The 25,327-nt window shown below is 45.7% G+C and overlaps 2 protein-coding genes across 6 annotated transcripts in view; both read right to left on the bottom strand.

Moving 5' to 3' along the window:
* Nucleotides 1-13,638, bottom strand: part of cacnb2a (calcium channel, voltage-dependent, beta 2a) — a 47,081-nt gene extending 33,443 nt beyond the window's left edge. For 2 of the 3 annotated variants that reach the window (XM_047023469.1, XM_047023470.1), the window contains exons 1-2: nucleotides 13,414-13,638; nucleotides 12,146-12,238 (exon numbers count right to left, since the gene is read on the bottom strand). In XM_047023469.1, the coding sequence (XP_046879425.1) occupies nucleotides 12,146-12,238; nucleotides 13,414-13,485 (165 nt within the window). In that variant the 5' untranslated portion in view covers nucleotides 13,486-13,638. Of the gene's footprint in view, nucleotides 1-4,922; nucleotides 5,008-12,145; nucleotides 12,239-13,413 lie in introns of those variants that run through there. The other variant, XM_047023471.1, reaches the window with a different exon arrangement.
* Nucleotides 13,639-14,772: 1,134 nt separating this feature from the next.
* On the bottom strand, nucleotides 14,773-25,173 carry LOC124469927 (zinc transporter ZIP12-like). Of its 3 annotated transcripts, XM_047023476.1 has the most exons (13): nucleotides 24,609-25,173; nucleotides 23,209-23,819; nucleotides 21,638-21,961; nucleotides 21,211-21,418; nucleotides 20,871-21,025; nucleotides 20,436-20,607; nucleotides 20,090-20,262; nucleotides 19,412-19,564; nucleotides 18,849-18,944; nucleotides 17,973-18,042; nucleotides 17,625-17,783; nucleotides 17,264-17,451; nucleotides 14,773-17,094 (listed from the first exon to the last, which is right to left on the bottom strand). In XM_047023476.1, exons 2-13 carry the CDS (start codon nucleotides 23,470-23,472, stop codon nucleotides 16,966-16,968), a joined length of 2,091 nt encoding a protein of 696 aa, XP_046879432.1. In that variant the 5' UTR covers nucleotides 23,473-23,819; nucleotides 24,609-25,173; the 3' UTR covers nucleotides 14,773-16,965. The 3 variants fall into 3 exon arrangements, with proteins under 3 accessions (XP_046879432.1, XP_046879431.1, XP_046879433.1); XM_047023475.1 differs by lacking the exon at nucleotides 24,609-25,173 and having other exon boundaries at nucleotides 23,209-24,250; XM_047023477.1 differs by lacking the exons at nucleotides 20,436-20,607; nucleotides 20,871-21,025; nucleotides 21,211-21,418; ... (1 more) ...; nucleotides 23,209-23,819; nucleotides 24,609-25,173 and having other exon boundaries at nucleotides 19,412-19,541; nucleotides 20,090-20,202.
* Between the last annotated feature and the right edge of the window lie 154 nt (nucleotides 25,174-25,327).

Below are 25,327 nucleotides of genomic sequence, written 5' to 3'. Positions count from 1 at the left end.
TCTCCCTCTCTCCCTCTCTCCCTCTCTCCCTCTCTCTCTCTCTCTCTCTCTCTCTCCTGGGATTGTTTTCTCGCTTGGCTGGCACCTGTTGTCATGGCGCCTCCTCACCAAGAGACAGGTAGCCCTCACAGCCAATAGGAAAGAAGCACAGCAGAAAGAAGAGGGCAGAAAACTGGAAATTAGATTTCCTCTTTGTCTCCTCGTTCCCCAAAGCTTCAATCTCTCTTTTCCGTGCCTCACTTCAGGCACTCCACATCTCCTGCTACTTGACCGCAATCTTTGCATGACTGTTTACTTTTGACCCCATTCCCCAACTCTTGCACTGAAGCAATCTCACTCGCCCATCTCAATTCCACCTTCTGTTTCAGAACACTACTTAGTAAATCGCCGTACTCCAACGCACTCAGTCTCCTTCTCTCTCCCCCCCCCCCCCCCACTCCCTGCTGTCTCCCGCCCTCCCTACACTGCCTGTTTGTTTACACAAACACATCAATTGAGATTACCTCAAAAGATCTGGGCCAGGACTTGGAGCCCTCACTGCTGATCTGACTGAGTTCATTTCAAATGGGGATTGCAAACATTTGGCAAGTTTCCCTTCTAAACCAAAAGGCCTTGTGGATCATAGGGGACCTAACACACACAAACAGAAAATAATACTATCCGAACCTTAAACTATACCCAGACATCAGTGGATATAAAATAAAAATCCAATCTTCGGATGGGGAGAGTTCAGGTTTAATGGTAAGGGCTTTGATACATCTTCTGCCTCTGTCACACTAATGAATTGAGCTCAAGCATCCGTATGTGTTAACGAGCCTCTCCTGGTACACTGTGAGGAGAGGCTGTCTACATCTCCACTCTTAATTGGCTCCCGAGAAACATCTGTTCTTGGTTTACGTGCAGGCTGAGGAGCTATTGGTGCCCTAGCTGTCTGAGGGGCCTGGTTACATGGGCAGGGGGCCAACTTGGAGCCCCAAGACGGCTCTCTGTAATGGTATATTGATGGGCCATTCCTCCTCGTGTTTTACACAGAGAAAAATGGCCCCAGGTTGCTGCTGACTGAGAGGGAGGGGCTTGCAGGGAGAGGAGGGAACGGTGGGGGGAGGGAATGTGCAGGGTGGGGGAGAGAGACAGAGTGATAGAGATAGAAGCCGAGAGAGGGACAGAGAAAGAGACAAAGAGATATGGCATCAAATGGAATTAAAGTGCTGAGTGGATTTACTCAACTTCAGCCCTGAAATTGGAATCTGGAGCTGAGTACATTTGCCTGGTCGCTCTGTGTTGACCTGACCTGATACACAGCATTTAGTATGACTATCAAGGTCTCTGAGTAATACCACATCCCCATTGTTACAAAGATCTTCTCAATCGGCGCAGTACCAAATAATGGATTTACGAACGCTTTAATTCTAATAAAACATGTTCTACTTGGCAACAGTGTCCCATATCTCACTTGAGTTCCATATGTTGTTTATCAGCTGCCTTGCAGGATGAAGTAACGAGAGGGCAGTGTCAGAAACTGCAAAGCTCACATGCATGACGAAGCCCTGCATGTTTGAAAGTGGCTGCTTCATGCCCACAGACAGCCTCTCCCTAACCAGTGCTTCTTGTCAGCATCATGGAATTTACATGAGTTACATGAGAATAGTGCTTCATATGCACCCGATGATATGGATTGTACAACAGATACCATATGGATACCATTCAAAATGTTACCAAAGGACTTACTACTACTACTACATTCAGAAGCTCCACTGTGAATAAAGCACATTCTATAGAACCTTCTGAAAAGAACGAAAAAACTGATTACTGTGTCAAAGTATTTAGGAGATACTATATTAGAACTGATTTGTGTTTCAATAAGAGAGAAGCAATAAGGTGAAGGAAGAATGAAGGAAGTTTCATTCTCATAGAAAAACAGTTTGATTACATAACCGAGGATCCTCTTCATTAGGCTACTTGTTATTATAGCTGAAGTCAAGCCAAATGCATTAGAGGCTGCTTGGCCGCCCTCGTTCCTTCACTGTTTCCAGGCCCGCAAGGTTTTTTAGTGTTCCCTGCAGGCCAGTTCAACTGATCCAAGACCAGTCCTCACAAGCTCCTCAGTCCCCAGGATAGCATCTCCTTGTGTCAGTGACATCAGTGTTTCCAGCCTGGTGAGCTACAGCACACACACATTAGGCCTCCACAGACATATATCACAGTTTCCAGTCGCGTGAAAAAAATAAAATATCCATCTAAATCTGAGACATTCCTGTGTGCCTCTGTGGCCAATTAGCTGCTTTGTTTCCGGACGTTTCCATCCTATCTGGAAAGTGAAGGAACACACATCCATTGCCAAGGAAACCCGGCTGCAGGCACACGAGGCCAGGCTGGCTTGGGGCTCCGGACTTTTATCCCGACGGATGGAAAAGCGGGGATTCCAGGTCAGACGTTCGCCAGGGGAGATTAGCTCACCGCTGCGTTCATGAGCTCAACGGTTTTAGGGAAAAATTAAGTATTCTATGAAATGCTCTGATGCGTCGCAGTCCTCATGATTGCATTGCGTGCATGGTTTCATAATATACGGTAAACAACAGAAGTGACTAGTTACAAGCAACTATGCTGCATTTACACCACAAAAGTGACCTTTTCATGTAATGAACAAAAACATAAGCATGCAAAACACACACACCAACCGTTATTCTGTCCGTTATATGTAACAGTCACGTTCATATGACCGTTATATGTAACAGTCACACACACACACACAAACAGTACACATAACCTTTATTCTAACATAGTCCCACACACACACAAACAGCACCTTTATAAAAGGTCTCAAAGGGATTCGCAACAATACCTCTACTACGTCTTTTAGATACTGACAAACTTTGACTGTCACAAAGGAGTTGTCTCCTGTGTAGAAACCCTGACAGAGCTAAGCGCTCAGTCCTCCCACTGCATCGTGGGTAACAGGAGAAGCTAGCAAAACAAAGGCCCAGTGGAGAGAGGGGGAGCAGAGTAGGTGCCTGCTGTCTCCAATTAGTTGAGTTTCCGTGCGGAGTGTCTGAGACCCGTCAAACGGAGTCCCGTCCTGGCACCGTCTCCTCGTTCCGGAATTCCATCGCAAGTGGAATTGCGTTCCGGCCCATTTCAGGCGTAAAACGGCGGTTTGCTGCACCGTATTGAAACCATGTGAGAAGGGCGTCATAAAGAGAGCGGTGTGTCACGGCACGCCATCCAGCTCTCCAGGTCAAAACCACGGTCTTCTGTAAACCAATCAGGGTTGACACGGGGTTCCTAAAACAAACTGTGTGGGAATTGCTGTATGTTTGCCCATACGTACACACAACCAGGCCCATACACACTTTTTCAATCTCAAACAATTCATCCTTTTATAACCTGTATTAGCAGTGATTGCCCAAATAATTTGCATTCCTTTCATTTGGATGTCCAGTATTCTGTTATGTCATGTAAACAGATACACAATGCCGGAGCTCCACAGCCAGAGTTTGGCCATTGACTCTGTCTATTTATGGTTCTGCTCAGGCCTAGCCAGTAAACGTCTCAGGGTGGAATGACATCACAACCTCACCAATAAATAGAGGCCAACAAAGAGTTGTGTCTGAATTCTATCATGATTCAGACAAAGGTGAACATTCACAACTGCGCCAAAAGTTGTTGCAGCGCATCTCTTTGTGTCTGTGTGTGTGTGTGTTTGTGCATGCCAGTGTGTCTGATCTAAAGGTGTTACAGGGACATCTAGTGGTCAAAGTAGTCAGGTGTGAACGGTAAGGTGCAGATACTGTAGACTGTAGGCTGTAAGGAATACTGTCTGTAGCAAACAAACTGGTATACTGTTTTGACCTGAACACACAGGCAAAGAGACAGTGTCATCGTCAAAGTGCCCAAAGAGACAGTACTTGAAGAGAAAGGACCTTGAAGGATAAACATGAATTGTCTCTGACCGTATGCAGTCAAACACAACAAGTCAAACAGAATGTGAAAATGGCTTGATTGAGTTATGCCAGATATCCGTCGGTGTCCTGTCCATAACCCCATCTCTCATTTTCTTTCTAATCTCTCCCCCTCTCTCCCTGCCCCCTGCAGTACCTCTGTCTCTGCAGACAGAAGTAATGGGGAAGGAAGCCTCCAGTGTTCCCCCCGCTGCACAGCATTAGGTTGCGGTGCCCCAACTAGCATGTCCTCTTAACCTAATGCTATCTGTCAGGCAGTGTTAGGGTCTACACACCAGCCAGATGGAATGAAACTGTCCAGCATGCTAAAACGCAGCCGAGCAGCAACGCCTGTGTCTCCATCGTCCGCCCGCCCATTTTCAGCCCCCAGAATGAATGTGGAATGAAAGATTTATCTAGTCTTAGTGTAGGGGGGGGGGGGGGGAGAAGGAGGTAGGGGAGGGGGGGGCACACTCAGACAAGCTCTGCAGAGATCTGCTTTAGCACCCGGAGAACTAGGGGCTCAGCCCTGCAGAGTCAGAGAGAATGCACAGAAACCACCCCCCCCCCCCCTCCCCACCTAGCCCCCTCAGTAATATCAACACAGAGAAACATAGCGCTAGATAAACACTATGTGCAATCTTGGACAGGCTCACACACTCAGGCACACACTGAGAAACTCCTGAAACCCACCACACACAAATGAACACTGGCAAAGACATGCGCACATATACACACTGTTCCATTCAATATGCACCAAAATGGGTATAATCCTCCTGTCAGATAGCCACAGGTCTCCTTGGAGAAGAATCACAACAGAATGCTTCACATGAAAGTGAGAACACACATGCAGTGAGCCCCGTGTTCTCCTCTCACTCTCTCCCTCCGTCTCTCTCCCCCTCCCTCTCTCCCTCTCTCTCTCTCTCCCTCCATCTCTCTGTGTAGCGAACGGAGAGCAGGAGACAGCGAGGCAGGCGGACTCACGTATGGAAGCTGTGCTCTCCGGCGATGGCCCAGCCCACAGCACGGCATGAAGGGGGCCAGGGGGTGGAGGAACGGACGGCCGCCTCACAGACAGACACCCTGTCCGGCAGCAGCCTCTGCTCGGCTGCGCTCCATGGCTGCACAGTCAGCTCCCCGGAGAGGGGGAGAGAAGGAGAGGCAGGAAGAGGGAGAGAGGGAGAGAGGGAGAGAGGAACGAAGGGCAGGAGAGACGGGAAAATAAGAAGTCGAGAAAGAGAGGACCCTACCCCCCACCCCAGCCCCAGCCGCAGGGGATGAAAGCAGAGGACTTGTCGTATCCCACGGCGCGACCCCCACCCCCTCCCCCTCCTCCACGTGCGTCCTCCTCCTCCTCCTCTATCGGGCTCAGACACCAGGCAACTCTCAGCGGGACGCTCTCCATAGACAGACACACGCCGGTGTCTCCTCCGGCCCCCAGCCCTCCTCCATACCCTGGGGCAAAGCACGGACACCAGGAGCTTGGCTGCGAGGCGCGAGGCTGTCGTAGTCACCCCACCCTAAATCCTCATCTCCTCCCTGGAACGCAGCAAACGGCGGGTTAATTCCTCCTTGTCCCCAACTCTCCCAAATCCTCTGCAGTGCTGCTGTGTGAGCTGTGCCCGCCTGCCTGGTTGACTGGGTGACTTGGCGGCTAGCTGGTTAGTTGACTGACTGTGGTTAGCTGGCTGGTTTGCTGGCTGGATTTGCTGGCAGTCTGGTTCAGGTCCTGGTGGGTGTGGAGGCTAAGAAGGGGCACCCAGCTCTGACAGGTTCAGACTCCACCGGAGAGGCTCAAGTGTCCTTTATTGACCGCTGTCCCTTCACCGAGGGGGGCGTCCCCTTCGTTAGACCCGCCTCCTCTCCCTTCCGTCTCTCCCTCAGGTCCACTCACATGAATAGACGTGAGCAGGATTCTTCTTTGTCCTCCTTGTCTCTCTCTCTGTTATCTCTCTCCTCTCTCTCTCTCTGGGACAGAAGTGCTGTGTTATTGACTCTGCTGGCACCGAGCTGTGGGGCGGTGGTCAGGGCAGAGGCTTAGGGAGCGGCTGGCTCCTGGATAAGTGTGTGTGTGTGTTTGAGTGTTGGTGTAACTGCATGTCGATGTGTCTGTGCGTGCATCTTTGTGCGTACAGTTGAAGTGTGTGTCTGCATGAGAGTGCGCGTGCCTGTGTCTGGCGCAGAGCAGGACTTACCCAGTGGTGCAGAGAACAGTCACTCACACAGCCTATCTGTCATGTCGGACTAATATTGGGGCTTGAACCTTTCTTTCCTTCCTCCTCCCTTTCCCTTCTCCCAGATCCCTCCACCCTCTCTCCTCCTTATCGCTCCCTCTCTCTATCTCACCTCTCCGCTCTTACCACTTCCTATCTCTCACTCCTCCCTCAACTCCTCCCTAGCTTTCTCCTCTCCTCCTTTTCCCTACTTCCCCCGCCTCTCGCACTCAGAGGGCTGTAACAGGATTGAGCCCAGACTCAAATATATCTGCAACAATAAAGCCTTCAATCAACTACCTTTTTACTCTATTGCTCTTTCTTTCTCTCTCTGTCTCTTCCTTTCACTCTCTCTCTCTCTGCCTACCATTCATCCCCAATTGTCTTTGCGTGCATGTTAAGTCACTTTCCATCGGAGTGTTTTGTCATTGAAAGGGACAGACTGGAGAGAGAGAGGACAATAACAAGAGGGAGAGAGGGAGACAGAGGGTTATGGTTGTGCGTGCATCTTGGTTGTACAGTCTCCTCTGCATGTGGTAGGGCAGATGCTTTTGTCTGCTTACACAAGAGAACACACGGACTGAATTTCAATGGGCAGCCACGTCTGCCGGCTACAGGATTAGCCTTCCCTCACTGTGTTCCTCTAAGTCACACGCTCTAACTTCATGTCTTTTTTCTATTCTTTTTTTTGTGCTCCCCACTCTTCTGTAACAAAGAATCCTTGCTTATGTTGCAGTCTAGTGTGTATTCACAGCCATGTATTTCTAAGTCACTCTGTAGGGCCAAAATGAACGTATTATACACAACTTAGGTTCGGCGATGGCCGTTGACCTTTGTGTCACTCGTCCTTTGTGTCGCCCCCCGACGTGGTACCCTGCTGTTAATACAGACAAATGTATTATTATTTATGCTGTGCAGAGGTGACATTCATGTGAAGGCAACTGCTGTGCTGTGACTGAACAGCAGGCGGGAAGCAGCAGGGAAGCTCACAGTAAGTACCGCTGCCCGTCCACAGGGCAAGGGCAAGTCATCACTCCTCCTTTTCTCCACGTCCCTCTGCTTCTCAGTCATGCTGGGATCCATGCTCCTTTTTCTCTTTTCCTCACCTTTCTCTGCCTCACTGCGAGTCACCTTCTCTTCTCCTCCCCCTTTCCCTTTCCCTCCTCTCCTCTCCCCTACACTCCCCTCCTATCTCTATTCAGCAGGTGCAGCCCAAACAGCCATTTGTCACCAGGATACGCTGACACTGACCAAGTGCATACGTACAGTAAATACAACATAGGTAGCCTATGGTGAGCTTCTAACATGTACAGAGATCCATCATCTTATCTAGTCACCTCCTAAGGGTTAGTGAAGGCTCTACAAGGCCCTGGTCAGACATAAACACGACCGGCTCTTTCATCAGTTGATCCATCTGAGTTCCATGTCCATATTTCAGTTGGGACACTGTGTCAGTGCTGTGATTGAGGGTCGTCATTACAGCCAGTGACCCAGGCAGCGGAGCCAGGCAGGAGGAGAGGGAGAGGAGAGGGAGAGATACCATCAGTAACTCTGTCACATCTCTGAACATCCTTTCTCTCTCTCTCTCTCTCTCAGAGGTGGTCATCACTCACCTGCTTTTGACTGGCCGTGACATTGACTTATAGGGGAACAAGAGCACGTCCTGGAACACAGTCTGAGCTATCTGAGTTAGAGCAGATCAAATCAGAGATTGTCCATCAGGGTGCATGGGGGGGAAAATGTAATGGGTCTCTTACATTACCAACTTAAGTTATTACAATATGCATTGTCGAGTACTGCGTTTGATTAATCATCATTAACATTTCACTTACACACTTAGGGTTCCTTTATACTATCACTAAAACAAAGCAGTAATGAAATTATCCATCAACAGAGAGATATAAGTCACAGGGCCCGGTGAGTCATGGCGATCTAAGGAGGCAGTGTACCCCTGAGCGAGTGGTCAGGGGAACTTGGCAGGTCTTTAAGCACAGCCTGTCCCGCAGACGTTCTCAATTGATCCCAGAGACCAAGGGAGCCTGGGTGGGACAAAGGCTGCACATTCTACTGAGGACGTGGACATGGAATGGCTGCCAACAAGACGATTATGGAAACAGGAATCCATCCCACATTCAGGTAAACAAGACAAGGTCACCACTGAACAAGATCCCTTCTATGGTTCACCAAGCACTTGCCAATATGTGAGTGAGGCAAAGGCTTTATATAAATGTGAATTGATTAAAATCCGTACGATACAGTGACAACCGAATCCTGTTTAATCTGTGACATTCATCATTTCAACATGAGACATCAAACAAGTAAACCCTGCCAACAGATGCCTGTTAGCATGAATCCACTCATGAACCCCTGCCTTCGCTGTTGCATTGACGCCTGCAGATGGCGGTCTTGCAATGCTGCATGCATATCTCCATATCAGGAGAGAGAAACAGGGTTTGAGACACCCCCACACTGTGCATCCCTGTGGTAGTACAGGTCCAGGTATGGCAGGCTGAATGAATACTAACACTTCATACTAGAGAGGTGTCTGAAAAGCTCATTGATTCAGTCTCCTAGAGCTGATGGTGGAGACACCGGTGTAGCCAAATTCCATAGGAAACGATGTGCTCTGGACTCAGTCCTAACTATCCCCTCCAAGGCCTGCAGTGTGCTGAATGGCAGCCACCCCACTCCTTCATACCTCCGAGTCCCTTGTGTGGGACCGGGAGACGGGGCGGTTGCCAGATCTGATAAGTGGCAGAGCCAATACGCATCTTACGTAATACTCAACCCCCTCCAGCCCTTCCCTCACCCCGCACCCATTTCCCCTACCCCAACCTCCCCCCATTAAGATGAGAAAACATTATCTGGTGGATACAAAGACAAATATTCTGTAATCAAGGGAGTGAGAAGGAGTTTCCTGCTTCCCCCATCACACTCCATCAAACATGGCCAGCCACCCCACCCCCCCCCCCACACACAAGATGTCCTAGCATGGAAGCTGTAGCAGAGTTACAGTACACTACACGCTACAACAGTACAAAGTGAAACACTCCTGGACTGAAATGATGAGATTCACACAGCCTGAGCCACAGTCACAGAAATATAGGGGAGAGAGGGAGGGGGAGAGTAGGAGAGAGAGAGATAGAGGGGAGAGAGAGAGAGAGAGAGAGAGAGAGAGAGAGAGAGAGAGAGAGTAGGAATAGGGAAAAAAAGAGAGGAAGAGGTGGGCGAGAGAGTGAGAGTGGGAAGTCAAGTGAGACCTTTCACATAAACACAGCAGAGAGTGGGAAGCGGCAGGAGGTAAAGTATGACATCATTCCATGAGTATTATGTAAACCAGAGTTTGACAAACAGAAAATGCGATTATACCAGACAGCACATCAGACTGGCCTGCCATGGATTCCACTGAATAAACCTGAGATACATAAGCTTGTGTTGGTTTACAATGCAATGCTGTATTGCACATTACTATATGTGGCCCCAGTATCTAATTCTGTTTTTAAAATCTATTAATAGATGCCTACAGAGCCTCTGGAGACCTGCACTAAAGTCTCTTAAATCCCACAAAGACTTGGCAGCGCTGAGGTTGGTTCCATTAAGGCCCCAGCCGAGGGCCCGAGAGCCCTAGATAAATTAGCCAGCAGTGCCCTTCATGCTTTCATCCTGGCAATTACACATACACAGAAACACAAGGTATCAGCTAACATCCCGTCAGCAACATCCATCTGGGTTTGGCGGGCTGTGACGTCCGGCCCGCAGAGAGGAGCACTGGCCTTTCCCTCCTCCGTGACGAACTGGCGGAGGCCGTGCGGGAGCAGAGAGGGAGCCCTGGACTCCCACAGGCTGACTCGTCAGTGGACGTGGACCACCACTGAATGTGCTCCACTTACCACAGACATCACTCTGAGCCCCCATGGGAATGAGAGGTTAGAGCTCCAAACTTGCTTTTCTTTTTGCTCTCTCTCTCTCTCTCTCTCTCTCTCTCTCTCTCTCTCTCTCTCTCTCTCTCTCTCTCTCTCTCTCTCTCTCTCTCTCTCTCTCTCTCCTCTCTCTCTCTCTCTCTCTCTCTCTCTATTCGCACTCAATCTCTCTCTGTCCATATGTATATATACATATATATATATATATATATATATATATATATGTATATATATATATATATATATATATATATATACACAGTACGTTTTGTTTCCCGTTTCAAACCCCTCCCCATCACTCCTTCACCTCACCCCTATGTCTGTCTCCTTATTTCTACCTCAAGTCGTGTTCGACTTTTCTCAGAGTAGCAGCTTTAACAGGAGAGTGCATGTTTATGATGGTGCCTGTGGGCTGTGATGGATCGATGGAGCGGTAACCCCTGCCATCCTCTTGTGCACTCAGCACGCCCACGTCAACGCTGCCTCTCTGTCATGCCAACGTGCCACCAAAGAAGATCAACATTTTGTAGGGAAACAAATGGAAATGCGGTTTTAAACAACATCTCTTAGTTTGAAAACATGTGGCATGTTCACTGAAGGCGAAAGGAAGCGCGCCGATGACAGAGCAGAAGATCATTACGGTGGAGAAGGAAATATTTGTATAAACGTTCCAGGTATGATGTTAGTTTAAAGGTTAAGGCACCCCAGTCTCATACTTGTGTGAAAAGTGAAAATAATCACAGCCCACATGATTGAGAGAGAAGAGAAGGGAAAATAAGTCATTCTAAACCACTATTATGATTAAACTAATTCAAAAACGGCGTATTTACATTCATTGTCCAAACACATGAGTTACTGGAATGGATGCTCTCCCTTACCTCCCGTGAACATCTGCAAGAGGATATATCTGCTGATTGCCATAATGGAGCCCTATCAACCCGAACACTTTGGCAACTTCTGCCTTACTCTATTTCTCTCGTCTTCTGTCTCTTTTTCCCCTCAATCTTTCTGTCTCCCTGTGTAGTTTTGTTTCTCAGTTGCTCTCCAAGTAATTGAGTTTGGCCGCGATGAATCAGTCGGTGGGGGATGACGACAGCTAGTCAGGGGGAGTTTGGGGGACGCTGCTTAATGAGACTGTTGGCATACCCTGGAGGACGGTGGGAATGGACATGCGGTCCTGGAGTGCGGGGTGAAGGGATGGGGGCGAGTCACTGAAGACCTCTATTACCGGCATCCCCCTCCTCCTACGCATCCAGCCACTTCTCATCTATCTGCCGAGAATATAAATACTCGATATTAATAGCCTGTTTGAACTTCCTCGCGTCTCACACAGTGCACATTTTCTGTATCCCTGAGACAAAACAGACGAACGGTTCACCGGGTACCATTATTGTTCCGATCCACTCTCGTTCACACCAGTGCTGCTGCCGCAAGCCCACCGTGCCAGAGCGGGAGGCCGTATCTGTGCTGCCTCATCTTCCTCCAAAAAAGGCAGAAACATTTTTCGGGCAGCGGCGCCCATCCTTAACCCGTCCTATCCTATTCCCGGCAGGGTCATCTCAACAAAGACCAGACACCTTGGGTGCTTCACACATTGTGTACCTCAGAGGTTCTGCTTTATTACAGGCCACAGTGTCACCTCACTCAAGCACAGGCTGCATAGTTGCAGAGCAGTGCCTCCTGCTAGCCTGGATGGTTAACATGCTGTACCCATGACGTGTTTACAGAGTGGAGGGCTTTCATCGCAACATCTCAACAGTACATCTCATCTTTGATATATGATAATGACATAACATTTTTGCTCTCACAGGAGATTACCCTTCAAGATATTGGGCTGTGAGTGAAAAACAAAGTTCTGCAGACAGTCAGAGAAAGAAGATACATCTCTGAAGCTTTGCAGAGTGTGGTTAATTTCCAACCAGATAAACATGTTATTTGTCCATCTCTCAATGTTGGACAGACAAGTGGACAGTCTCAAGAAGACCGACTCAACATAATAGCTATGCATGACTCCACAGGTGTCAAAGTTCAGTTGGTTTGAAGACATTGTGCTCATGATTCAGTTCAAGCCTACCTGTCGAACTAGGCTGTTGGTCGTGGTATCTGAAGAGGTGCTGCCATCGGAGCCTTTGAATCTGCCTTTCCTCCGGGCTCCTTTTCCATGAGACTAGCGAGGGAGAGAATAAAGACTAAATGAAAAGATGGAATTACAACTGGTAGTTATTGGAATGTTATCATTTGTGTATTATTTGGCATTATCACAACCCCTGGTACTGATTCATAAGAAGCTCAGGGTCCAGTTCAGTTGTTAAACAAAGAGACAGGCAGGTACAGTTGGAATACATGAAAAGGGTAATGTATAAAAAATATTAACATGAACAGGAAAATCCATCATGGTGGACTTTATGGGTACCAACGTTTTTGTTTTTGTTCCCCATGAGAAATAAGGCATGCATAGCAATTTTCAGACATTTTGGTTTTATGTGGTGGAGGGAAAACAATGTAGATTTAGGGTGTGGTCAATAGTGCCACCTATGGAAGGCGGTGGGCCATTTGGGGTGTGGAAGTTACACTCAGCCTGTAGTATCAATGTCCAAAATTGTAAAACTTTTACCAAGGAGATCTTGAGTTATTGAGCAGTTAAGGTACATAAGAATAATAATGATAGCACAATCAAATACATTCCTCCTGACAGATGAATCCTAATAACTGAGTTAATAGTAGGCTAGTTGGTAATGTGGCATGTTTAGCCCAGGACACTGAAGCACCAGACATATTCACGTTCACATGTGTTGCTACTGGCAACCGGAAAAAACGAAAGATCTGGCTTTTTATTCCAATCCATCCTCTCGGGGCATGTAAATCATGCTCATAAAATGACAGCTTGCTGTCAGTTACTTAGTAACCAGTTCTGTTATTGTAACATTTCTATTATTTACCTACTAAATAGTCGACTTATTTTCAAGCAGTCGGTAAATAACTATAGCCTAGGAAAAGAAAAACCATAAACCAATCGGTCAACAATATATATAATTCACACTGAAGTTGAGAAATGAAAAAGTATTATTCTTAAGATAAGTTAGGTTGTTAAATTAATCAACTGTCTGGTGCACCTGTTAACGTGATTTTCAATGGTTTTGATATAGGCCATGCCACATTAGTGCCCCGGAGGCTATGTATCCAGTTTACTTTGTATCCTACTGGAACACTTGGCGCTGACCGAATATGTACTGTAATTGAGAGCAACATTTGTGCTTGCATAAACTACGCTGTGGAAGATGATTGATCGCTTACAACCAGTTGTTCTGTTGTGGAAAAAAAGTTAAAAGCATAGATACTCACTTGTAGCACCGGGTTTTCGAGGGAGTCCATGTGCCGGTCCAAAGGTGTCTTTGAGGTGTTGTTTAGGACCATTTGACATCCGACTGTCTTGGAAATATATCACAACTACATTCAAGCGTACAGTATCTGCCTCTGTTATTTGACATGCTATCAACCATTCTGGTACATCCTTGTGAGTAAATGAATTTAGTGGTGGAAACGAAACAGTTGGTCGAGTCTCCGCGCTCTCTGACGTATAAAGTCTTGAAGTTTGAGTCAGCCTGCAACCGGGAAGACTAAAGAAGGAGGAGCAGTTTGCGGGGGGGGGGAATGGTCTCTTGAATCTCTTCTAACGTTTTAAACTAAAATGTTACCACCCCACCGCGCTGTAGACTGGAGCAGTTCTCTTCTGTTTCTGTCCTCACTCCCACACTATGCTTCCGAGAGCCCTCTCTGTTCCACGTGTTCTGTCAACTGCGTTGAAGCTGACCCAGGTAGGTAACCTCGCGCTCAGTCTGCAAAACACTCAGGTAAAAAGCGTTGGCAAGAAAATCACACTTTTATGGCTAACAAGAGATGAGTTACACGATGTTACTTTGGTAGTTATTGATGGGCTAAGAATAATGATAGCCAGACAGAAAGGGAAGTTTATTTGTTTTTGTTTTGTTATAAACATGTAGCATCTTGCAATCTCATAAAACCTATCACCACGATAGCCCTATACCCGCTCTGTTGTATTGGTCCCTTTTATGTTTCCCAAACAAGCACCTTAGACTAACATACACAACACTCACAAACACTCACCCCACACACACTGGCTGACAGGACATGGATGGTAAATCTTAACGTTTTTGTCATGGTTTTTATTTATTCATTTTTTACATCACTCACAGTGGGTGACTGTTTTATTATGGAAGCAAATCGTGACCAAAATTCAAATGAAAATGCATTTCCAGAAATGCATTTTCATTTTAAGAATGTGGCTGCATTATTTGACTCATAAATCAAATTAGTATTCAATCATCCTATTTGCATTTTAATTTTCTTCTTTAAGACTGCTCATTCTTTCCCTTAATTAAAATGAAAACGAAAAAGACATTTGAAATTTAATTTTCAAAATATGCCCCAGCAAATAGATACCAAAATTCAATTTGAAATGTAAAATTTGAAAATGAAAATGCATTTCCAGAAATCATTTTAATTAAGGGAAAGAATGAGCAGTCTTAAAGAAGAAAATGAAAATGCAAATAGGATGATTGAATACTAATTTGATTTATGAGTCAAATAATGCAGCCACATTCTTAAAATGAAAATGCATTTCTGGAAATGCATTTTCATTTGAATTTTGGTCACGATTTGCTTCCATATTTTATTAGTCAACTGCAAGCATTTATTACCTAAGATGGCTTTTTCTGTATGCTGTTTATGTTTTTGTCTAGACAGTGGAAATGTTCTTTCAAACCCTTAGTGGTTTCTCAAACTGTCTCAACTATATGCACACACGTACATTTTATCTCTTAAGATTTATCAGTGGGCCAATGACTACATGTATTCATAAACTGCTTTATTGGTATCATACTCATGAATGTATGCTTCTATAATGTCAGTTTTACCAACATTTGATGATGCACCTCATTGTCGTGACTGTTAGCCTGGGTTATCATGGCCCACGTGAAGATGTCAGAGGACAGTGACCCTTGGAAATGGTCCCTTGCAACATACAGTATGAATGTTTTGGTACTGCAAGTGGGATGATTCCCACAGTTTTTGAACGATTCATTGCCCTCTAGTGGTTGTCTTTGCTTGTTAGACTGGACTTTCAACATGACCAGAGTTCATAATGGTTGATATTTAGAGAACTTTCGTACATATATCCCTCACATTTTCTTTTCCCATTATGTATTTTAATATTGGATAAACTACTGTTGGGCCCAAAATATCCATTTAACTATACAGGTGTGTGTGGCTCAATTGTAAAACAGTAGCAAATACTTTAGGGTCAAAATGTTCAATTGTACATTCATTAACTGTATTCTTTGGCACCGTGTTAAAAAAAAATGAAGAATAGAGTGGATCCGTTTCATAACAGAATTGCATTTTGAAATCAAAAAGGAAAGGAATGTACTGCATAGCTAGCGTTTCCCATTGTGTGTCAGTTTTAGCCTTTCCCGTCTGATCCCCATTCTGCTCTGTACTCATGACTTTTAACCTTTTCCTCTTCTTTGGAAGTTCAGTGCCGAGGGAATGATGATGGCTGCAGATACAGGGTGAGTTTACCGCACATAGCCAAGAATAAAAGCCTTTCCTTCCTGCCCAATAACACCTTTCAACACACAAGCCTGATATTTAAAACAAAATATCCGCAATTTTAGCATGCATGCACAGAAACACAAAATCATGAAACCCAAACTTTTCCTGGATATTCCAAAGGGGTTTACAATCCAACAATTAGCAAAAATAATTCCACAAACGTCCCTCTATTGTTAGATATTGACTTAGTGGGAAGTAACAAATGCTGTCAGCTGGTTTCTCCTTGCTTTGACACAAGCTGATTTGGGAAGTGGTACTTTAGAAGAGACCAGGTGATGTTTCGGCAATAATTCAATAAATCACCATCTGTTTTCTTATTATATGCATGGATTGTTCACTAATTTCTAATTCATTCAGGCATTGGTTCCTTCATGTGAAACTGCGAACCACATTTGTTTATGTGGCGTTGTTTGTGTGGTCTTTGAACTTGTGAACATACTTGTTCACATCTTTGTACATCTTTGTGCTGTTGTACAGCCATGAGGGCCGTCACACTTTACTCATCTTATATTCTTCTCCCTCCTCCATCTCTCTACTGGCCCGCCGAAAGAAAGAGAGAGGGATCATTAGAGAAAAAAGTGACAGAGTGAACCAGAGAGAAAGATGGACAGAGCCCCCCCCAAAAAAAGGGCAAAGGGAAAGAGACAGAAAGAGACTCAGATTAGAGAGCACTGTGTGGGCGCTCAGTAGGATCCAGCGTGTGGAGGGGGACGAGCAGGAGGATGAGTCAGCCAGCACATTGGATGAGGGGCACAGGGCACCCAGGTGGGTGGACCTGCCTCCATGTTGGCTCAGGAAGAAGAAATAAAACGGAGGCTTAGTAGCTTGGTTTAAAAAAGGAAATGGATTGCAGTTCATTTGATTGTCGGTGGCAACATACATCTTCCATCAATAGGATATAATGCACTAAGAATGTACCTTTAAACATGTGTACAATTGTACAACACTAGGTACAATAAAGGTGTGGAAAAAATACTTTTCAGGTGTCATATATGATATATCTTAATACACATACAAAAATAAATCATCCTCACATGGAAAAAACTAAAGATCTAAGCTTACACAACACATTCTGAATGACACAGAAGTAGGACTCTGTCATCACTTTCGAGATGTTTTTGACTTAATGTTTACTTAAAGTATGACCTAATAACATAATGCAAATAAAGGATGTCAACATTGTAAAAAAAAGCTTGACCCTAAGTACCATCAATTTAAAATTGTTTGTGCATGTGAGAAAAGAAAGAGCAAAAGATTGAGTCCTTAGAACTTGAGTTGATGTTCAAACAGAGCCAGGAGCAGCAGACAAGCCCATCCCATGAGGAGACCAAGGTTTTGCAGGAGGAACATGACACAAGGCCTGCTGGTCTTCACACGGTTCATCTCCGGAAGCTGGGAGAGACAATGAGAGAAAGAGAGAAAGAGATATAAAGAGAAAAAGACGGGGAGATACAGGGAGAGAGATAAAGATGTGGCGTGAGACATGTAGAAATAGAGAGGGAGAGACATGAATTGGAGATGAGATGTCAATAGGTTTTCCCTGGCCATCAGTTAGTCTCACCATCTCAACGAGGGACAGATAGAGGAAGATCCCAGCAGTGACAGTGAAGATCCACTGCTGGACCTCGGTCTCCGAGGAGACGAACAACCCGATGTAGAGGCCAACAAAGGCTGTCAGTGCGCTGAAGAGGTTCATCAACACGGCCTTCCGCACAGAGAGACCTGAGCTAAGTAGCACCGCAAAGTCACCTTGGATTAGAAATGGGTCCATTTGGTTAGTTCAGGATAAGTGTATGTACTGTTTTGATTTCACGAGTTTAAAGAAATGTTGTAGAAGTCGTTTGTTCTAATGTATTTTGTAACTCAGAGAATAAGATAACAGAAAAGGCCCCAGTGGGATGTATTGGTCTGTGATGTTGTACCCATTTCATGTGGTATTTCATGGCACAGTATGGCCACGGTGGTCGCCATGCCCGTCTCAGCAGACGAAGAGAAGGCTGCACCCACCACCAGACCGTCAGCAAAGTTATGGAGGCTGTCTCCAACGATTACCATTAGAGCCAGCAGAGGAACCCCCTGTCCTGCAAACACAAAGACCGACTGTCTGGCGCCTCTTGTCTTGTCTCAGAAGTCCCTCCCATTGACTGTGATAATCACTACCCGAGCTACTAATTACACTCCACAGTACTGAGCAGGACAGAAATCAGTGAATGGCTGGGAGACTGGGTGCTGTGTGTGTGTGTGTGCGTGTGTGTGTGCACGAGTCTTACTTTGCATAGGTGTACTTGTGCCTGGCTCATCAGAAGTTATCTCTGTACATTCCAAGTCTTCCACAGTTTCCTGCAGGAGTGATAGACACAGAAATCACCCGTGTTTCATCTCTATATTCACTTTCATATTGTGAAAATGTATCTATGGTCTCCTTTCCATTTGGACATAGTGTGCTCTGTAAAGTGTGCACTTCATCACTGTACAGAAATGCACTAAAATGGGTCGATTTTGAAGTATCCTCCCAGTGTTCATTCTATTATCCTCAGAAGGCCTGAATGACTCAGCACTGGCATCAAGCTTTCCTACCCACACCATGCCATGATCCTCTTTCACTGCCACCTACAGTGTTGTTCTCTCTCCTGGTTGTGAAACAACTGGAACATGTCCACAGAGCTTAGAGAATTGAAGTAACTTAAAACCGACTAAGGCCTATGCTTTTTTATGTATTCCCACCCAGCAGATGGGAATACATACATACATTTCAGTCCTCCCAAAATGGAGGACTGAAATCAAGATCATGTACTGGTTCTGTTGGCCTGGGTCAAGGTTGCAGGCTGACAAATTAACAATCCAGTCTAATTTCAAACCCTGTGATCAGGAACACAGCTCTTCTAAAGCAGCTGCCTGTTTTCCTCAAAGCCATCAGCATTCCTGTTTCCCCTTTAAAGACAGCTCCTGTCTAAACAAGATCATCTCCGGGATGTTTCCGTTTGCTTTGAGGCCCCTTTCTGTGCCCACTATAGAATTAATATACTGTGGCTTCTGTCCTCAGTCACTGTTTGTTTATTGAAGCAGTGCCTGCATACTTGTTGGATTGGAGCAGGGCTGCTTATACGGGTGCTGGGAAGAGACAAACTGGACCAACAGAGACTCACCAGCTGCATGGTGGAGATGGACTTGCCCCTCTGTGACTGTCCGTTGCAGTTGAGCTCCAGGGGGAGGTCGTGGGAATGGCCCATATCCTGGTGGCCCTTCAGGGACAGAAGAGGTACGTTAAACCCAGTTCACACAGGACAGCAGCCACGAGGCACTCGTTTTGTGACTCATGACTCTCATGTAGAATCATAAAAATGTCAACTTTTAATGTTGACATTTGCAATCACTAAACAATAGAACTAAATTCTGAAGTGCCTTCACAGCTGTGGTCTGTTAATCTGGCTTTAGTTTCCAGGCTTGATGGATGGTTGCATGCACAGTCAGCTGGTTCCACACCAGGTTCACAAGGAAGCTAGGCCTAATTACACTTGTGACAAATCGTGACTCACTTTCTGTTGACAAATAGTGACTAGTTTTCTGATGAGTCACATAGCATTGGAAAGTGATTCCTAATCAGGCAATCAGGCAATAATAAAGTACAGCCTAGCTGTTGTTTTCAAGCATACTTTGTCTTATTTATTTGTACTTTGATTTGTTAGAATACACACGAGAACAATCTTACATGGTTGTGAGAAGGTAACACTAGGGAGAAGACTCTTTCAATGAGGAAAAATCCATAGATGCCAGCAATGATCCCCAGAATTTTCCACAGGTATTCCTTGCCCTCTGTAAAGTGATGATCATCAGCGTGACTGTCATCATGGAGACCAAGGATCTCCAAAGGAGACAGGAAGGGAAAAAAGTGAGACATTTACTGATCAACTTGAAACATATTGTACAGAACATCCACACTTTAGGGGAAAAAAGGTGAAATGTATTGGAATGTCAAAGAATCCTCCAAAACAATATTTCAGTAGTTTTCAAAGGCAAGAACCTTTGTTTTATTAAATTGTTCTACGTTGAACCATAAAGAGTTCTGAAAAGCTATTTCAGTGTGTTTTCCCACAGGGGTGGCCAAAGAACCCTCAACAGTTCTCAGGAACCAGATTGGAGAGAGTTTGTAACGGTGTACCTACATTTACATTTAGCAGACGCTGTTATCCAGAGTGACTTACAGTAAGTACAGAGACATTCTCCCTGAGGCAAGTAGGGTGAAGTGCCTTGCCCAAAAACACAATGTAATTTGGCACAGCCGGGAATCGAACCAACAACCTTTTGATTATTGGCCCGACTCCCTAACCGCTCAGCCATCTGACCCCACGGATGGCACATCTATCTTTGATGGCAGAATGCCCTCTACCTGTGGTATGAGGTGCAGCAGAGCATCTCCTGAGAGAGTGCCCACTGCCAGGCCCACGAAGAGCTGCAGGATGAGGGCGTAGGTCTCTTGGCAGGAGTTGAAGAAGATCAGGCAGATGCCCAGCATGGAGCCCACCGTGATGAGCAAGACTGCAGCAGTGCTGTAGCCATACTCTACACAGAGACAGAAAGAGAGAGAGAGAGAGAGAGGGTGGGGGGGGGAAAGAGATGGAGAAATGGAAACAATGTCTTTCCCAGACCTCTGTCAGGACTAGTGACTAAAGTGACTAAGTTGTTCTAATAGTGGCCTGTGGTGAGTCCTCTCCACGTTGAGGGTAGAGCCTTACTCTCAATGGCGCTGGGTGGTGATCCTCGTGCCTTTAGCTCTGTGGGATCACAAGCATTGCCTAGCAATTGCTGGATTATGGCAGGACACAGTTGTCTGAAGTGATCTCTGGATATGGGTAAACGAGGATTCAGAGCAAAGATATCCACCAGTTCATTGGCTGAGAAGCACACCTGGTGATTATGAGAACACCAAAAATATATAAATCAATCCAGACAATTTTTTTTGCCATAAAAGCTTTTTTTTTCAGTTTCTTATCTACAGTATATCTAAACTTTCAGTCCCTGTGGTCTCTACAAAATACATAGTTTCATCCTCCGAATACTTATAATAATAATTTTGATCTTCAACATGGACTGAACAGGCAAAACAGGATAGGTGAAAGCTGAGTTAAATCCAATGTTATCAGACAATCTAAAGAAGGCTTCAGTCTCACATGGGCCCAATCTGTGAGAGATTCATGAGCACAACCATCCAATTGATGCCTTGAAACTCTCTGGGCGGGGCCTGTGAAGCTCCGCCTGGCTCTGCTGTGAGAGTGGGAGGCTCCTCCTCCTCCAACACCCAGCTGATGCAGCAGCTCTTCCAGATCTAAGGAGAGTGACATCATCACTGTGGGACGCTGACAACATCAAGCAGTGACTGTCTTAGATTCCTGTGGAGGCGATGTACTGTATTATTGACAAACACAGATGTTCAATTCAAGTTTCAAAATATCCTAAATATTTCTGACTGCCTACCCAAAATTACGATGAAAAGACGTTTCATGAACCAACCTATGATCTGCAGGTTGCTGGTGCAGTTGAGGGACTGGAAGATGTACTCGGTGAAGAAGGCAGGGGAAGGGAGGTTCCTCTTGCTGAAGCAGTGCCCCTGTAGGGTGTGACTGATGATGGCTGCAGCAAGGCGGGGAACAGCTACCAGGTCGGCACCCCGGCTGTCCGTCACCCCGACCTCATCCATCAGATTGGTGGCATCTACACACTGTGGGTTCACAAGGTTCACAGCCAACAACCACCTTCAGCTTTCCCCAGCTGTATACTCCTTGATTACATAGTCTTTGTTACATATTTTTACATGCTGTTGATGAAACACTTCCAACATTGCCTGTGGTTTCAACTTTATTTGTGTCACAAATATGTCATCTTACTAAATATGAGAAAATAGAGATATTTCTACATGTTTACGAGGACCGGTTAGTACCTGTGAGCGGGAGGAGGTGGTTGTCTCCAGGGCATGACCTTGATAGTGCTGGTTAATGAGCTGAAGAACACTCTCTGTCTCATTGGAGGAGAGAAAGTGTCTGTCCTCAGTTGGGTGTAGGTTGGTGAGGGCCCGGAGGTAGTCCTCGTAAGAGAGTGATGAAGAGGAGGACGAAGAGGAGGAAGCGGTGTTGGGACTACAGAGGTCCTGCAAGTTGATGATGTAGTAGAGCAATGCTGTGGAGACTCTAAGGTAGTCCTCCTCAGCAAGGTACGCCTTCCCATCATCCACCAGGACAGAAAGGACCGTATCAGGAGAGAGGCACTGTAACCATAGCGATAGTAGACAACTGAGTGGGAAGAACTGGAAAATGTGTACTAAGATGCTTAGCAAATAAATACTTTACTGGAAACAAAATAAGTAAGTAACTCAGATACACCCCCCCCCTCCCACTGTCCAAATACAACTGAAATCATTAGTATCTAGATGTTATCATAATAATATATGTCCATTGATTAGTAAACAGTGATTCTGACGTGTACAGTAAGTTTAGTCAGCCATATGTTACAGTATACAGTTTGTGACCGTTAACTGGTTTCCTTTCGTTCCATTTTTGTCGGATAATGGGTCTCTTGTTCATGAATGTATGGCATTCAAGACCCCTTGTCAAATGAAGGCTTTTGTGTTGAGCTGATCACAGCCCTGGCTGAACCCACACATAAACACACAAGAACTCAGAAGACCAAAGGAGTGGGCGAAACACTAACCTTTCCAAATATTTTCAATGGACTGTTGAAAGTTGAACAATGAAGTAAAAAAAAAAAATTCTATTGAACTAAATTGTTTTCCTGTTTTCTAAATCCACTTTGCTCAAGGGGGATTAGAACACACACAAACACACACATGCACTACCTCACCTGTACAAACACATGAAGCCAAGTGCCTCATAGATTTCTCTCTATATAATGAGTTCAGTCAAACTGAGGGATGTCGAAAATCACTCAGCATGAATGGCTCCAGAGGTCAGGTCTTTGAGCTTCCACACACACTCACATTCCATCCATAACAAGCAGGAGGCCAGAATGACCAGGCAGCATTATTGCACATGACAAAAATACTATAGAAACTTTAGTGGCTGTTTGCATGGAAACCACGTGTTTGCGCCATGTTAATTAATTGCAAAAATCTTGGCAACGTTACAGAAATGTCATACAATGCTCTACAGCTGTCAATGCCTCCCTCACATCTTCCCTTTATCATTAGTAGATTCATGGAGAGACCTTTAGCAACTGTTAGAGAGTACCAGTTTATGGAGAGACCTTTAGCAACCGTTAGTGAGAACCAGTTCATGGATAGACCTTTAGCAACCGTTACTGAGTACCAGTTCATGGAGAGACCTTTAGCAACCGTTAGTGAGAACCAGTTCATGGAGAGACCTTTAGCAACCGTTAGTGAGAACCAGTTCATGGAGAGACCTTTAGCAACCGTTAGTGAGAACCAGTTCATAGAGAGACCTTTAGCAACCGTTAGTGAGAAACAGTTCATGTGCGAGAGTGCGCGCTGAGTCTTACCTTCTCACAAAGCTCCTGTGACCCACTGATCCGTTCTGGACAGCGTACCGTCTGAAGGAGGGTGGAGAGCAGGACACCTGTCTGGTTCCTGTGGAGCTGAAGCTGGCTCCCTGGCCCAGGGGGTAGAGACAAGACCCTGAGGCTGTCCTGCAGGTAGCCGTGTTCCTGGCCCATGCCCTGAGTCTGCACCTCCATAAGTCTCCCTGTCCCCAGCACAGTCAGGTGCAGCAGCAGTGTGGAGAAAGCATGGCCTCCGAGCCACATGTTGCCACCCGGACCCTCAAAGTCCCTCACACTCACTGGATTGTCTGAGGGTTAAAGAAACCGGTAAGGAGGGGAAGAGAAGGAAAAGATAGCTGAGAAGGAAATACTGAGAGAAAGTGAGAGGGAAAGTAAAGGAAACAGTTTGAGGTAATGGAGGACCAACAAGGGAAAGTAGGAGAAAGAAGGGATAGTTGTTAGGCAGGGAGGCAGGAAAGAAAGAGAGAGAGAATGTTCCCTGGCTGAGGGAGGCGTTAATAATGGGTTCGCCTAATCTCGTGGAGGACTGCAGGAGGGCTCTGCAGGCACCCTTTACCCGAATTAGACCCCATAGCACTAGGATGGCCAGCCTGGGGAAAGAGAGAGAAAGAGAGAGAGAGATGGTCAGCACAGAGCAAGGGCCCCTCAGACCACAACAAAAGGATTAGTGCAGGCAAGTGAGAGAGCACTGAGGCAGGAAGAGGGTGGGGGGACAGGGGCAGGGAAGTGCTTTGATATAAAAAGGAGTAATTATATTACAGGGTTCAAGCTTACAGTTTGTTGACAGTGAGACAAGTACAAAATGCCCCTCCACGGAAACTTGAAGAATTAAGCAACAGAAAATTGTTTTCCTGCTTGGGAAAAGCTGCTCTGTGAACTGTAAGCTTTAGCTCAGACTGAATCAGTATTTCTAAACTCTTTGCCTCACAACTGAGATTATTTTTTTCTCTCCCTTAGGCAAAGACAGAGAGCAATCTGCAGATGAGAGACATTGACAAAGCCATTTTTAAAGGAACAAACAGTACAGAATAGTTTATAACAAAATCACAGTGAGCACTTTGCATCAACACAAGATATGTAGAAAAAGAAAATTATGCTAAAAATGTCAGTTGCCTCTGTAAATCAGATTATCACACTGAAAGTCTACAGGTAAAATTGTTAGAAAACGACTGTACACCTTTTTATTTTTTAAAGCTGTTTTCTAACCATCTCGCACAGTATAAACATGAGAGAGATGCAGAAGTCAGCAGTGTGCTGAGTAAAAGCCTGTGAGCTGTTCAGGCACTGCACTGTGGAAGGCCCCTGATCCCAGAGATAGACTGTGCTCCCTGAATCATCACGGATCAAACGCACAAGTGTACGAGCAGAGAGAGGCCAACCTTGCATCTCTCAGCTCTGCTGCCCAGATCCGTACATCCTCCCACATTATATGCAAACCAGAAGAACTTCAGCTGCAAAAAAAGAATGAAATAAAGAAAAGAGTCATTCTGAAAATAGAACTAAAAGAGAACATGCTGGGTAAGGAGACCTACCGTTTGTTCCTCTCCACCTCTTAGTAGCTCAGCGGGACTGTTTTTCTCCTCAGGTGGTTCCAGGGAGAGAGGACTTGTTCAGGGAGAATTCCAGAGCATTGGTAAAACCCTCTTATGAGAAGTAGGAATTGTGTAAGCTCCCAAGGATTAGCCACAGCCTTATAGGGCTCTTGTTACCATGGAGAAAACCTGCCTCATTGCTACAATGAGGATACTTGGAGCACAGACAAGAGGGGTGGCTAGGACACTAGCAGGAGAGTGGCAGTGGTGGAGGTGACATTAAAGAATGATGAATGCCATACAGATTTTTAATTGGTTGGACAATCTGAAAGGTACACAGGGCATACCATAAGGTCAGATGGCTGAGCGGTTAGGGAATCTGGCTATTAATCAGATGGTTGCCGGTTTGTGCAAAATTACGTTGTGTCCTTGGGCATGGCACTTCACCCCACTTGCCTCGGGGGGAATGTCCCTGTACTTACTGTAAGTCAGTTTGGATAAGAGCGTCTGCTAAATGACTAAATGTAACAAGTAAATACATGTAAAGGTAAATACCAGATGTTTCT

The sequence above is a fragment of the Hypomesus transpacificus genome, chromosome 8 (genome assembly GCF_021917145.1).
Source record: "Hypomesus transpacificus isolate Combined female chromosome 8, fHypTra1, whole genome shotgun sequence".
Lineage (NCBI taxonomy): Eukaryota > Metazoa > Chordata > Actinopteri > Osmeriformes > Osmeridae > Hypomesus > Hypomesus transpacificus.
This window is presented reverse-complemented; position numbering and strand designations above follow the sequence as displayed.